At 36.1% G+C, this 16402-nt stretch overlaps 1 protein-coding gene across 1 annotated transcript in view; it reads left to right on the forward strand.

The window, feature by feature from the left end:
• The window catches only part of BNIP3L (BCL2/adenovirus E1B 19kDa interacting protein 3-like), an 18648-nt gene extending 2800 nt beyond the window's left edge, over positions 1-15848 (forward strand). Inside the window, exons 2-6 of the mRNA XM_012662986.1 lie at positions 3966-4149; positions 8007-8079; positions 11038-11141; positions 11272-11421; positions 13125-15848. Coding sequence (XP_012518440.1) covers positions 3966-4149; positions 8007-8079; positions 11038-11141; positions 11272-11421; positions 13125-13173 — 560 coding nt within the window. The 3' untranslated portion in view covers positions 13174-15848. The remainder of the gene's footprint in view (positions 1-3965; positions 4150-8006; positions 8080-11037; positions 11142-11271; positions 11422-13124) is intronic.
• Positions 15849-16402: the final 554 nt, after the last annotated feature.

Raw genomic sequence — 16402 nt, forward strand, 5'->3', positions numbered from 1 at the left:
TGGAAAAAAAACTATCAAGTTTCTTAAGAATACTTGAGTAAGACATTTATGTCATAAAATTCAGTAGGTAGTATAACGAAAATGAAGGTGGTAGTATAATTCTTGTTGGGAAGTACAGCCTTTGTGTGTGTGTGTGTGTGTGTGTGTGTGTCTTTGTGTCTTTTTAAACATCTTCATCCACAATGTACTCGCTTTCCCATTATGGCCAGAGTACTCTTAAGGCTCTCATGAAGTGTCACTGCCTCGTAATAGTGTTTTGAATACATAAGTAACTGGTGTGTAAGTATCCACTTCTGCAAAAAGACCAGCGTTTTTTTTTTTTTTTTTTTTTTTAGAAGAATGCCAGTGACTGTCGGTCTGTTCTAGATTCCAGCATCAAGTACTTGAAACTTACAGAAAGCCTTTGAGGAAAGAAGATAAATATAATGAAATATGTCATTCCTGGTTAGGCTAAGAGTTACATGTAAGGTCTTGAAAAGTTGGGGAAAAAATAAGGAGAAATACTCTTCATTCTCTCCTTTCCCTGTCCGGAAGATCCTCTACTCCCCTCCTTGGAAGAGGATTGAACTGGTAATTACAAAACTGTAAAGCGTGTGCAGCCCACAGTAATGAATGTAATCACAATTATTGGACCAACCTTCACAGTCTACTTTATTAGAGAATAGAGAGAAGCGTTCTTCTCTGAATCTCCTGGCCGTTCCCAAACACTTAAAACTAGAAAATATGTCATTATGTATATGTACAAACTGGCATAAAGGAACAGCTTTTAGCTTGTAAATAGTCTTTTAAAATAATAGGGAAGGCTTCCTGCTTTTAGTTTTAAAGCTTGATTAAGAGAATTCAGTCTGAGGTCGTTTCCTACTTTGTATTGCTTGGACAGCACAATCCTCATATCTTGCCTTGTTTCCTTTCCAAGTAAAAAGGGACTTTGTGAGGATTGGTAGAGTTAGAACATGAAGAAATTCTGAGGCTGGAATGAGGCGACGGGGAAAAAGGCATGTGCAATTCCTCTACTGAGAAAAACATGTTTGCTTTTTTGTGCGTTATTCAAAAGATAAAAGCTAATACGTAGCCTCTTAATATATTGTTATAAATGATAGATACAGTGCAGTTCAAAAGAATGGATGTCAATGTGTTGACATTGAAAGACATCTGAAAAACACTGCTTACAGAATATGTGTGTATAGTACAATTCCATTTGTTTATAAAAAAGCAAAAAACAGAGCTATATTTCATTGGAAAAACTCTAGAAGTCTCCATGTGAAACTGTTAAAAGTGGTTTCTCTTTTGGGAGTAGGAATGGAAGGTTGGGAGGAGAGATGTTAATTGTTTTAATTTTATGTACTGATGTTTACATTTTCAAGGAACACATTTTTACAGAAAGAAATTGTTTTTAAAAGATACAGAATATAATTATAGTAGCTAGCACTTACATAGTACTTAACAGGGACCTTTCGTATTTTTCTACGTGCTTTATTCATTTACTCTTCCTAACAGCTCTGTGAGGTAGATACAGTTATTATCCCTATTTTACAGATGAGAAAACTGAGACGCAAAGAGGGTAAGTGCTCTATCCCAGGTGAAACAGCTAGAACTGATAAGAATTGGGGTCTGGCTTTGGTCTGAGCTCTTAACCTCTATACCAATATATGCCAAATACAAACTGTCTGTCTGAAGTAGAATTGTCTTCAGTTATGCTATAGGATGTGGAGACCATGATAGAGATCGCTTTTAGTAAGCTTTTCTAAGTATCTCTTCAGGTTCCCAAAATACATGTTAGACTATGATTGCTTATATATTTTTAATGAAGAAATAGAATTCAGATATTCGTTTGAAAGTCCTTCAAAAGAGTAAGGACCAGAAAACCTGGCATTGTTTGTTACAGCCTTTCTTCTCTTTGATCAGATACTTCAACTGAACATTAATTGTATTTTAGGGAATACTGGCTTCCACAGAGACCCATCTGGAACTCCTGGTTCCTTAGCTCTGCTTCTGCCAGAGCAGCTCTGGGGTTTTGTTTGTTTTTGTTTATTTTACATATTGGGCTTCTGTACAAGAAGAGCTGGTCCCATTGGTTTAAAAATAAGTTAGAAAATCCTAGAAACAGTGGGAGTAGGGAAAAAACAGTTTGTTTTTCATATACGTATTCTCTCCTTCCTTTTCTCTCCCTCCCCCCAGTTGAAATATTTTGCAGAGCTCTAAATTTAGGGATGCTTTTGGCATATTTCTTATACACTCCAGAGGCACTCCAAATATTTAAATTATCTTCAATCTTAGATTTCTCTTAGCTTTGCTAGTTGTATGTGTTAATGCATTTTCAGTTCTCTCTGGTCTGTGTCCATTTTCGTGTGTGTATAAAATGAGGCCATAGAGATGTGGTCCAACTGTGGTGTTTGCCAGCACAGTCCTAAGGAATTGGTGGTGGTTAGGGGACTGTGATAGCCACTGGGGCTGCCCCAGGAGGAAAGGAAAGGATAACTTTATTTAGCCAACACGGTTCTAAGTACTTTATAAATATAAACTCCTTTAACTAGTATGTAACTGAGCATCTTCCATCTACTGGGCACTTTATATTACTGTATTTGATCCTCACAGCAGCCGTGTGTTATTATCTCTGTTTTACGAATGGGGCAGTTGAAGCTCAGGTCATACAGGCAGATAGCAAGTGAGGGAGTCAGATTTCCAACCAGGTCTGCCGTTGAGCTTTTCCTTCATGTGAGGATGATGTCGACTTCATTCTGGATCTGGTATGGTCATCACCACATTTAGAGTACATTTTAGGGTTTGAGCCAGTTTTGATTGTTTTGATTTACTGATGAAACTCCCCATTCACCCCTGGAATTCTCTTGGGATTTTAGAGGAGTGGCCCCACCAACCTGCTTGGTTATATTTTCTAAAACAAAATTTATTGTGAGGAATGGAAATTATGAACAAAATATGTACCACTGTCTCTTTTTGTTGTTTAAGTTGGTTTACTGGCTGCTGTTACAATTCTTATTAAAATTAAAGCACCTTAATAGGTTCCGCAATTTCTTTGGGCCAATAAATATTTTCAAGACCTAAGCAGATTACCAGTGCCACGTCCCCTTTTTCTGTGGCTCCACCCCCTTCCACTATTCACCTAAGAAAACATGCATGTCTGCCTGTAGCTGACGTGCGGTTGTTTCTGCCCCCGAAACAACACGGCTTGATGAAAACTCTAGAAAGTAGAAACTCGTGGAAGAGAGGAGAGAAGAGACAAGTTCACAAGGTATGTTAGTGCGTAAAAAAAAGGAGACAGATTAGAAAGGGCGAGGTGTAAAGGAAAGGAGACTAATCTGTGAGATAGAACTAAAGCTTTTTTCTGAGTTTTTAGCATTTATCACCTGATTTAGTTAAGAACTAGCTGCATTAATTTTATGTTCTAGATTTGTGTAAAATTGAAATTTTTGTGATTAGATTTAGGTTCCCTTTTCCAGGAGCTCCTCAGTTTGTGCTAATTAAGATATAGTTAACTTATTTAGATGACCTTTATGAAATTGCTAAATGATATGTTTATTATTTCATTTGTGAAGCAGATACAGCTAAATAGCTTAGATGGATGGTGAAAAAAAGTATGTGTATTTACAAAATATTATTAAAATATTAAAGGTAAATTGCCTGTTTAGTGATAAAGCAGCTATTTATTTTTTAAAAAGCTACCTCAGTTTTCAGTGAAGTGTTGATTGTTATAAACTAAGCTTTAACCAGAGAGAAAATTAGCTGAAAGGTAACATTTTCTAAGATGTGAGTTTTAGAGATCCAGCTTCTCAATTGGTTGATTGCATGAGCTACTTCAGGAACAGAACTATATAGATTTTTAGACTTACTACTCCTTGTTTATTTTTTTCAGAATTCTTATCTGAATTCACCATATTCACATGGTGTGCATATGACAGATTGCAGTTCTGCTGTGGTTAACTTAAGTTATCTGGCTTGTCCAACAGGTTCCTGGGTGGAGCTACCCATGAACAACAGCAATGGCAATGATAATGGCAATGGGAAAAATGGGGGGCTGGAACACGTACCGTCCTCATCCTCCATCCACAATGGAGACATGGAGAAGATTCTTTTGGATGCACAGCATGAATCAGGACAGAGTAGTTCAAGAGGCAGTTCTCACTGTGACAGGTAAGTGAGATCCCTGTTTGGATAGAATTCAGGACACAGATGGGTTACAAGGCTAATTCCCATTAGGAAAAACTCATTTGTTTAAATCTTCACTTACAAAATATGCCTCCTGATTTATTGCAGCACGTGTATTCAAGTCAGCTCAAGTGGCACTTGAGTATCCACTTTTTTCCCCCAGATTTTCTTATTCAGATTATTCTTATTCAGAAGTTTATCAGTTTAAAATTCAGTGGCAAAAATGCGAATTTATAGAATTAATCTCTCTCCCATTTTCCTTTGTCCTTTGTGTCCCTGTTTGACAGATCACAGTCTACCTTGAATTACAGTTACCTCTGTATATATCCACCTTCCCTTCTAGATGGGAGGCTTCAGAAGGCAGGGGTCATGTTTCATCTTTATTACTTTCACAGGAATGGTGCTGGTGTGTAGTAGACGCTCAGTAGATGTTTGACTCATAGGAATGGCAAGTTGATTCACGTTACAGCAGTATTTGCTCAGTGGAAGCAGCAGCCGAGGTCTGTAAAGATGGTTAATTGTGGAGGCCATTCCACTTCCTAAGAGAAAATTTTATTTCAGACCTCATTTTTCTATATTTGACTTGTGGAAACTAATTCCAGTGATTAGGAACTGCTTATGGTGAAAGCGTAAGAATACAGCAAGATGCATGCGTAGAATGAAACCAAGTCAGTTACTTTTTCAGCAGAAGCTTTTTTTTTTTTTTTCCCCAGAGGGACTAGGTATTAAATGACATTTAAAAATTCCTAGTACAGTGACAGCCACACTGTCAGCATTATGGGGTAGTGGATGACCTTCTGGTTAATTAACAGTTAACTGCTAGTAATCATGTAGAAAATGCAAAGGCACAGGAAAAAGATTAAGGAAACATTTTAAAATACAAACAGTGATTGTCTTGAGAAATGGAATTATGGATATTTTTCTTCTTAACATTTTTATATTTTGTAGAAATTATGTATATAGCACATATTATTACTTATCAGAGAAAGTGAAAAAAAGGAGAAACAAGAGTTAAATTATGCTCAGACTTCCTGTGTGGCTTATGATCCACTAGTGTTACCAAGGCAGCCGGAGGACTGGTTTGTTGGCTCTGTGGCATGCTGCGCACCCCCGCCACCCCCATGTCATCTCTCATTGTCCCTGTGCTTCTTAGAGCCTGGGAAGGCTCTTGTCATAAGCAGAACCGGAGCAGATGGCTCCTTTCTGAGCAGCTTGCCATTGCTTCCAGCAGCTACAGCATTAGTCTGTCTTTCAGAATGAAGATTTTATATTATATTTATATTAGGGAACTCGCTGATGAGTTTCTGAAGTTTTCTGCTTGTTACCGCCTGTGTGATAAGGCTTTTCTATGCATTTGAGTACATGAGCCTTGAGCATTGGGACCAATATATCCACTAACCTGTTGTTCACGTGGTGTTATCAGTGAACAGAGAAAAAGTCACCTGCTTACCTCTCTGGTCATCTTTTTTATGGTTACAGTTAACACATGGGATTGAATATGAATTCACCCTCCCATGATCATATTTAAGTGTAGGTTTCTAAATATGTGAAAAGAGGTAACGGCAAATGTCTTTAAACAAGTTCCTATCCTTCGTCTTACATATCTTCAGGCTCTGGGTTACTGGTCATCTTTCTGAGGAGGCTTAGAGCTCTAGCACAACGATACTCTCCTATCTAACACACTATACCATTTAAAAGTCTTCACATAAAATTCATGTCGTTTGAATTGCCTTGCAGCTCTATATTTGAAGTTGTTGGGGAGTAGTTCTTGTAGGTGGAAAAGTTTTAGGATTGTTGAATATTAGGCGTAGAGCTGACTTACATATATTTGCAATTTAAAAATTATCCCATAGCTATAGTTTTGTTACCACAGTGGTTGTTGAAAGGTAACCGCTATATGTTCTGCTTTGTGTTCCACCCTATTGTAGGGGTTTCCAACCTTGACTGCATGCTAGATCCACCCAGGGAGCTTTTAAAATACTAATGTGCAGACCCCGTATCTAGAGCTTCTCAGGGGCAGGGTAGAAACATTAGAATATTTGAAAAGCTCCCCAGCTGATCTGAATAGCAGCCAAAGTTGACGATCTAATATTAATATGTTCCAAACCGTTAGGAGTAGTAAGCAGTTCAGCGAAGAGTTTAGTGGTTTTCTAAGCGAGATTGGTGCCAGTAGTAAAGCAGAGTACAGAAGCAGAGCAGTGTTTGCAGAGAATTCTTGGCCTTGTTGCTCTGACCTCCTTGACCTGGTCACAGCTGTGTAAGGTTGGCCCTTACCTTGATGCCCGGCTGCGAACCCAGCAGTGTTAAAAGCACAAAGACAGTAAACTGAGACACACGATATTGGCTGTTTCTTTTTGGCTCCCGTGCTAGAGCCTGACATTTCTAGTTGAAGACAAAAATTTCCTAAATACATACGATGTTTGTTTGCCCTCTTGCTGTCCCCATTTAAGAATCTCCTGTGTCAGTCTAAGTCTTGCACCAGTCTAAGACTTTTAGGCCTAATCAGTCTTGTAAATTTCTGGTGATGTTATTTTTGAGTCAGTCTCACCAGCATCTGTATACATTAACATTGTATGTACGCTCTTGGTAACTTTAATAATTGATGTCTATGCCTTTGAGCAAGTTAAGCCCTGCATATTTTTCATCTCTATTTTATTTTAGATTTGGGGTGGAGGGGGTTGTGTGTGTAATGAAAGATCCAGTGACTTGTTGCAGTTACACAAGAAATCATTGAGAGAGCTGAGAAACGAACTTAGAACATCTATTCATCTATTGTACTAAGTACAGTTTGTGATCGTGTGTTTTTGTCTAAGAACTTATCTGTAAATTTTTGTAGTTTTGGGAATATATTTTGTACCGTCATGAAGGTTTTAGATTCATATATAAACTTATATAATTCACTTTGAAATATCTCCAAGCAAATATTTCTAAAATAAGTAGAATGGTGATTCTCAACCTTTTTGGTCTTTATAGCCCTTTACATTCTTAGAAATTATTAGGGACCCGAAAGAGCTTTTTGTTTGTGAGTTTATATATTTTGATATTTACTCTATTAGAAATTAAAACTGAGAAAATTTAAATATATGCATTTACTCATTCAAAAATAATAATACAACCATTACAGTTTAAGTAATGCTTTTTTAATGAAAAATAACTATTTTCTATAACCAAAAAATTAGTAAGAATAGTGGCATTGGTTTACATTTTTGCGAATCTCTTTACTATCTGGCTTAATCAAAAACAGCTGGATTCTCATCTGCTTTTGCAGTTGATCTGTTGGGACATCACACATCATGTACCCCTTTGGATAATTCCACTGTACACTCTTGAAAATGAGAATGAAAGGCAAATAAATCCTAATAGTATTATGAAAGCAATTTTAACCTCTAAGGTCCTGTGAAAGAGTCTTTGAGAACTACTTTACAAGCTTTAAGTACAGCTGGTGGTAAATTATTTAATGATTAAAGAACTTTGGGAAAAAGAACCCCAAATTACATTTCTGAATTTGAAGATCATTTTGCCTTTATGGAGAAAAATATTCAAGGTAAGAAAATGTGACAGTCTTGTGTTTTTAGATAATAGTTCCTTTGCAAATTTATCTTTGTGAAGGAATTCATCACCACTGAAAAAGTCCAGAACATTTTGGAAGTAAAAATGCTCTATTTCCTTTAGTCCTTTAACAGTACATAAAATTTTCTTGTATGGGGTCATGATACACTTTCTGATTTGCTGCTTTTGCAGAGCCATACTGCTGTAACTTTTAATTTTTTGATTTCTGGTAGAGGCTAATTCATTTAACAAAATGAGAATTAAAACTAATGGCTAAATTCTTTCTCTTCCAGCCCTTCCCCGCAAGAAGATGGGCAGATCATGTTTGACGTGGAAATGCACACCAGCAGGGACCACAGCTCTCAGGTGTGTGTGTGCACTGTTCTGATTTACAATAAATAATTAGGAAAGATGCAAATTCCCCAAACATGTTTTGCTACAATATATTAAGAGTAGTTTGAAGCTATTTTAAGTTACTGAACTTTTGATTTTGAAATTTATTTAAGATGATATAGTTCTTACTGCTGCACTCCTTTACAGCTAAGGATTCTGGGCCCTGTCACTATAAAAGGAATTGGAAAATTCTTGTCTATAGTGTATCATTCCAATATTCCAGGCTAGTTTCTTGAGTTTATAAATGGAAAAAACTGAGACAGATGCCTTATTTAAGGTCACAGAATAAATGAAAATGAAGGTTGTGTTAGAATGAGATGTAAAAACTTTTTCTACATGTGAAATCAAAGCGGTGACTTTTGATATGAATTTCAAGAGCTAAAGATAAAAATTTATCTAAATTATGTGGGATTCCTTAAGTTGAAGATGATAAATATAGTTTATTAGGAGTTGATACCATTGGAAATATAGATGCATATAGTATTTAAATCTTACAGATGTTTGTATTATAAAACTTCAAATGTTTATATGTAATTGTTGCTAATGATTTAGAATACACGTAGTAGCCTTTAACTTTATTGATGTGTCAGATCATCTGAAAGTGTCATTATAGCACAAATTCTTGTGGACAGGAACCATTCTTTTCCTCCTATGTTAAGGTGCTTGAAAAGTATTGATTGAATATTTAAGTGAGTTATAATAACAAAAAGCTTGTTTTGTGGGGTTCTCACTGTGCAATGTTGTGGGTCCCTTAGCACTAGAAATATTTTATGTATTATCTCAAATTCACCTGGTATTCTTTCTGTTTCAGAAGGCCCCACAATTTTTCTATACTTTGACCCTATATAGTGTATCATTCCAATATTCCAGGCTAGTTCCTTGAGTTTATAAATGGAAACACAAGGGGTTATTGATTCAGTCAAAAGCATGAATCTTATATAATTAGATTAAGTGCAATTTTTACCATATTCTGGAATTCCAAGAATTGGAAGGCAATTTAACACCCAAAAGTGGCAAATTTAATAAGAGAAGCACAGAGCAGTAGTAACTGAAGAGAGCAGGTGGCCCTCATTCCTAAAGTAAACAAGAGAAAATGTTTAGAAACTTATATGGAGTTCTTTTTCTTTTTTTTTACACTTCAAAAAAAACTACTTGAAGTTTGTTTTTCAAATGCTAATCCAAAGATAACTCTGCTTCACTCAACTGAGAGGAAATTACATCATCTTGAAAAAAATATTTAGAGCATAAAATCTTACTCTTTGGAAAGTATGAAATATTAACTTGTTAAATCTTTGAGCAGTTTTAAAGAGAGACATGTGAGGTCAAAGTAGGAAACAACAGAAATGACCCTCAGTGTGTGGAATATAGTCAGATACTGTGTGCACACAAACTGATCTCTAAGTAAATTGTAACAATTTATTGTTTTTAATTTAGGATGATTTCAGTGTTACTCCAAAGAGCCGACTCATGATTCTGAGTAATCTCAATAGCCAATGGAGAAACTCCAATCCTAAATGCTACATTGTGTCATTCGGTGGAATTTGCCAAGTTCAGCAGAACTCGATAAGAATGGTACTAACAAGAGCAGCAAGCATCCACCGAGATTTTACTTTGGCTTTGACAGTAAAAGGGCCTATCCATATGTAGAAACAGACTGAAGCTCCCTGCCTGGGGCAGCTGTTTCACAACAAACTAGACCTGTCAAAAAAGAATCATGTGAATATGTCAGGCTCAGCATTTCTTACCTGCTTACTGAAAAGAATGAAAGCTTTGGTCAAAGAGTGAATCCTATTCGAACAAAATAAAAAGTCAAAACACCTCTTACCTTTGAGGCCCTTTGGTTTGGGTCATAGCATCACATTTCTTGAAACTGAATAAATAATACTGTGTCATTTTTAGGAATTTCTCATTCCTGTGGGTTCTATTAAAAGAGAAGCTATTGGAAATTTTGATTATTCTTGGCCTAAATCTTGGCCTGAAACTTTAGGTTATCATTAACAATAAAAAGGAGTACTTTTTCATTAATTTGATATGATAGATGTTAAATTCTGACTCAGTTTATTATACATAATTCCAAAAAACTTGGGCTAACGTAGTTTCAAAACCTTCCGAAATGTTTGTCTAGCAATTTTCTAAAAAATATAATCTCCTTCCAGAGAGTGAAGCCTAGTGCTTAAGAGTGGGGGCTGTATGGAGACATTTTCCCTGGGTTTGACTACTGGCCAGTTGTGGAACCTTAGGCAAGTTACTTAATCTAAGTCTCAGTTGCCTCATCTGTAAAATGGCATTTCAGTAGTTCCTATTTTTTTTTTTTTTTTTTTTACATCAGACAAATGGTAAATCTCTTCACGATTTAATCTGCTGAACTATGCAGCCATCATAGTATAGTTTTTTATTTTTATAGGGTTGCTGCAAGGTAAAAGTTAATCAATGTAGTGTCTCTTTAAGTGCTCAATAAATACTATTATTTATTTCCTTATCACATTTTCTACTTATTTTAGTTTTACTTCCCATCGCTTTATTTTTAGCATATCCTTTTTGCTGTGTTTTCTTTTTTCTTAATTATGAAAATTTTAAACACATATAAAAGTAAAGAGAATAAGACAATGGACCTCCATGTGGACATCACTCATATTCAACAATTATCAAGATTTTTCATACTTTGCACACTTTAGTTAGCATTATATCCTGAAATACAGTTTTTTCAATTTCATATTCTGTGCTTAAATGTAATAGTGAAGCTCACTTGAGTTCTTTGTAAGATATTAAATACTCTGATCTTAGATCATTTTGTCAGCCTTTTTAGAAAAACAGCATGTTTCTTACATAAAAGTTACTGATATATACAACCTTATGAGTTTAGTATATTTTCTGTCCAGATTTGTCTTTGTATTCCTCTTTTTTTTTTTAAGTTTGAATTTTTCTTTACAGTCAGAAGAAGAAGTTGTAGAAGGAGAGAAGGAAGTCGAGGCTATGAAGAAAAGTGCAGATTGGGTATCAGACTGGTCCAGTAGACCTGAAAACATTCCACCCAAGTGAGTTCTTGCATGATTTCCTGTCAGTGGACACAGCTGATCTGCACAGCTTCATATGCAGTAGACCTGGTAATGCCCAAAGTAATTTCAGCAAATGCGTTTCTAACTCCTATCTCTGAATTCTCTTTAGGGAGTTCCACTTCAGGCACCCTAAACGTTCTGTGTCTTTAAGCATGAGGAAAAGTGGAGCCATGAAGAAAGGGGGTATTTTCTCTGCAGAATTTCTGAAGGTGTTCATTCCATCTCTCTTCCTTTCTCATGTTTTGGCTTTGGGGCTAGGGTAAGTACTAATGAACTAAAGTTTTTTTTCCCTTCATTTTATCCTCATACTTTATTTTCATATGTAAGAAATGTATGTGAAAGCAGTTTGTATTGTTTTGCTTTTATTGTTTCTGTGCAAATAAGGTGAACTTAAGAATTATTAAAGTTAAGGGGGGGCAAGGGCAACATACGTAACCTAAACATCTGTACCCCCATAATATGCTGAAATAAAAAAAAAAGAATTATTAAAGTTAGTACAGGAATGGTCTATAAATAAGCATTTTTAATAATAGTCCAGTTTTTTCTTTATTTGAAAATAAGATGTTCATATTAATCCCCTAAGCGATAATTTTTAAGTGGACTTTGCTGCGATTGATTTTTCTTTTTGGGTTTTGTTTAAAATTTAGCTAATCTTTAGTAATTTATAAAGTGAACTAATCTTTAACATGTAAATTTTGGGGTTGATGTGAATATTTTTTTTCCCATGGGAAAATAAACCATTACATCATAGTCTTGAGTGAAACTGGTAAATTGGTTGGTGCTGCTTTGCTCTCTCTTAATTTTGTAGCATTTTCATTTATTCTGCTAAAATTGACCTCATATTTACTGGTAATTCATTAATTTTCTAGGCACATCTTAACTGCTTTTTTCTTAGCTTGAACGATTTAGGAAATACACTTCTGAAAGATTTTAGGAGTTAAACAATAGCTTTTAACTTTTTTCAAGACATATCTGTTATGCTCTGTAAGCATGCCTGGTGGGTCCTTTCAGCATATGATCTGCAAAAGATGGGTCATCCCATCCGTTCCCTTTGAGAAGCTCGGCATGTCAGAGATTCCCTATCATGAACACAGAAACATGCATGCAGCTTCCCAAACCCCCCCTTTTATCTTTGTTGGGTTTGTGGTCTGCTTTTGTGAGAGCCAGGACAGTAATCACAAACAGGAAGGGCAGTGTTTAAATGGGTGGAGGTGGTGTGCGTAGGGGTGGGAGTTACTGATTGCATGGTCGGACATTTGCCCTCAGGAGGTTGGTTTTTGTACTTTGCAAGGTCTCTTTGATGAATCTTCAGACTGTTCCTCTTGCCGTAAGTGTGACTGTTGCTATAGATGAATGTAAAAAGAGTTTAAAAGACTTGGTTGCTTTTATTGCACTGGGGGTGGAGCTAGTTAAGTATTCTCCTTAACTCCCCTTCTGCTTATGCTGTTGAAGGGGCCAAATACTTGTTTGACATGGAAAAGTAATATTAGGCCTGTAATCATTAAGAATTACTAGTAAGAGCTGTCTTTAAAGCACTAGCAGCTTTAAATATTTTTCTACACAGAGCACTAAAAGAATTGGGCACATTACTGTATTTTAGTATCTGAAATATCAGTAGGACTTTTTGCCCACCGAAAGGAACATCTCAAAGGAGGTTGGCTCTACTTTACTCTGTGGAGGGATCTGTTTTCTCTGGCTTTACTTTGTCTAAGCACTGCCCCTGTGCTATCCAGTCCTGCCTTAATGGGTAAAGAGAATCATATAAAACCAGTTTGCTGGGGCTGGAGACTGGTTTTAAGAAAGTCAGTGGAATTTCAGGCTGTCAGGGACCTGTGCACATATACCTTTAGAGCCTTTTACAAGGACTGAAAAATTTAGTTTTTAAGTAGAGTTCAACCTGTGGATAGGCTGGCGCAGAACTGTTGAAACAGATGAAACATGATACACTCTCCTTCCTTTCAGCATCTATATTGGAAAACGACTGAGCACACCTTCTGCCAGCACCTACTGAGGGAAAGAAAAGCCCTGGAAATGCGTGTGACCTGTGAAGTGGTGTATTGTCACAGTAGTTTATTTGAATTTGAGACCATTGTAAGCATGACCCAACCTACCACCCTATTTTTACATATCCAATTCCAGTAACTCTCAAATCCAGTATTTTATTCAAACTCTGTTGAGGCATTTTACTAACCTTATTCCCTTTTTGGCCTGTAAGACACTTTAGAATTTCCTAACAGAGTTTACTGTTGTTTAGAAATTTGCAAGGGCTTCTTTTCCGTAAATGCCACCAGCAGATTATAATTTTGTCAACAATGCTGTTATCTCCAATTAGTACACCAGACTTAGACCTGTATCATTCATGGTATAAATTTTACTCTTGCAACATAACTACCATCTTGCCCTTAAAATGAGATCAGGTTAGCAAATGATATAAAAAAAGCTTTGTTTTTTTTTTTTTTTTAAGATAAAGGCAAGCTTCCCTAAGCTTGAATTTATAGTTATTAAAAATAAAACAAAAACAAAAAAAAAGCAAGACATAAGAAAAAATTATCCTGGGCAATAAAAAAAATTATTTTAAACCAGCTTTGGAGCCACTTTTTTGTCTAAGCCTCCTCATAGCGCCTTTTAATTTGTAGGAGGCAAGCTGTATAAGTGATAGGTATGAAGTAGGATAAGAGCTAAAATACATCAGCAGATTTTAATACTAGTATGTTGTGATGCTGTCTTTTCTATGGTGTAGAATCTTTCTTCTGATAAGGAACGTCTCAGGCCTAGAAATATATGAAATTGCTTTTGAGATTTTTGTGTGTGTGTTTGGTATTTTTACGTTTATTAGCTGCATGTGAATTTTTCATGACTTTAAATTTTTTTTATTTCTTCACTTTTTCTTTAAGAAGAGGCTTTCCAATTTGTGGTGTTAATACAGGCTTCTTGTTTTAGGAAGCATCACTTATACTCTGAAGCCTTTAAACTCTGAAGATAATTGTTTCAGAGTTATTCCAAGCACTTGTGCAACTTAGAAAAACAGACTCGGGTGGTGGGAACAGTTGACAAGGTTCTGAAAAGATGCCATTTGTTACCTTCCAATCTCTCACTTATTGATGTTTACTCTGCAGTCTTCCCAACGTGATTCCTGTGATGATCCTGCAGGAACTGCTGGTTTCTTATGTAGCTATCTTTTCAGTTATATTAAACTCTTGAAATTCCAGAACACTCAACAGATTCCTTCAATTATATACTTCTTTGTTTATTTCTCAAATGTGAAGCTTTAGGACCAAATTGTTGGAAAGCAATCAGGATTACCAGTTGTCTCAAGTCGATTTTATTGGCTTTCAGAACACATGGCATGGCTCTGAAGGATACTACTATATGTTTTATATATAAATAATTACTGTTTATGATATAGACATTGCTATTGAATATTTAGAAAAGCATTGTTAATTTTAAAACTAGCAATCTATAAAGTGCATCAAGTTGACTTGAATAAAAACACGACCAAGTTTGCCAGTTTGCAGAAACTATTTAATTCTTCTCTCTGACATCAAGGTTTGTAAAATTGATGTGTTATAGTGGAAAATAACATACAGATTAAACAACAAAAAAATTTCTATCTTTTTCAAGAATATAACTGGCTATCTTTAAGAAAGATGATATATCTAAAGTAGTTTTCTGAGGTTTATTTTTCTTTCTAGCATATCTAAATAATTTTGGATATCTTTTTATTATACCTTGTTTCTGTCTTACTCTTGAAACTGGTAACACTTGATTTGCCTTCTATAACCTATTTATTTCAAGTGTTCGTATATGAATTTCTTTAGGGAGAAAGTAAACCTGATGGCCCACTGATTTAGAAAATCCTGAATAAAATTGGAAAGGCTAGTGAAGTTACGAGAACTAAATAGCTAAACTGCTCCAGTATACAGTTTGTGTTACAATTGGTATCATGTGAGGGAAAAGTAAAATTTCACTTTAAATAAAAGCAGCTTTTTACAAGCAGCACATTGCACTCTTTCCAAATTCAGTAGCAATTCTATCAGTAGTCGTACAGTTGAACTTGGGTATATTTCTTTCTTTCAACATTGAAAATAAATTTTGTTTTTCCCTTAAAGTGTCTGTGAAATTATGGAATATTACTTACAACACGAATATATCATCACAGTAGAACTTCCTATACGATGAGATCACACAGCCCTAACATATGGGTTGGATGTTTTTGTTCCTGCTTAGCTTTGCGTTGAACAGAAACAGATTGTATAATTGGAAAGGAGAATTCAACAATTAACAGTTGAAATTTTAAGATTAATGTTTAAAAAGCTTTACACCTGTTTACAATTTGGGGACAAAAAGGCAGACTTCATGTTTCATATGTTTCATGAAAACTAGCTTAATATATTTGTAAATAGAATCAAAAGCAAAACTGCACAAACTTGCACAGTGAAAAGTGCAGCAAGTTCCCTTGATTGCAGTAAAAATATTTACTATTCTAAAAAACGAAAATCCAAGACTTACCAGTCAGATGAATTTTTAATTGATCTAGTTGTGGAAATTATTGGAATTAACTGAGCCAAAGTGATTATGCATTCTCCAGCTATTTAGTTAGCACTTTGTATCATTATATACAGTTTACAATACATGTATAACTTGTAGCTATAAACATTTGTGCCATTAAAGCTCTCACAAAACTTTTTCTGTCAGTATATCATTCTTACGTCACGTGTGTTGCCTGGGAGTTTCGTGGCGGCGAGACCTCCCCTGCCCGCACAAAGCTTCCCCCCCCGTCGGTGCTGGACTGCCTGACTGCACCCCAGAGCAAACGGGCTCCTCGCTGCCCAGCTCCCTCCTCCTTGGGCAGACGGTCACCACTCAGTGTGGTTATTTATAAGTGCTATAGTAGCAGTGTGTGTGAAGTATTTTGGGACTGTAACATTCAGCATTTGTTCTCCCAGATAGTGGCAGGATGCTACAGAGGAGACGATATGGGGAAAGACGAGTACGTGTTCAACGAGGGCAGGAGGGACTCGGGGGCTTGCCCGGTCAGGGGAATGGCGGCTGCTGACACCTGTGAAAAGATAGTCTGGAAATAGCAGGAAGTTCAGTGTGGCTAGAAGACAGGATGTATAGGGAGGAAACTGAAAATGTAGGTTAGTGAACCAGACTGAAATTTACCTGCCCTTCTAGGGGTAGTACTTAATCATGTAGTCAGCGGGGTACCTTTGGGGGTTTACTTTTTTGAACAGGGA

This window comes from Propithecus coquereli, unplaced genomic scaffold (assembly GCF_000956105.1).
Source record: "Propithecus coquereli isolate 6110/MARCELLA unplaced genomic scaffold, Pcoq_1.0 Scaffold79, whole genome shotgun sequence".
NCBI lineage: Eukaryota > Metazoa > Chordata > Mammalia > Primates > Indriidae > Propithecus > Propithecus coquereli.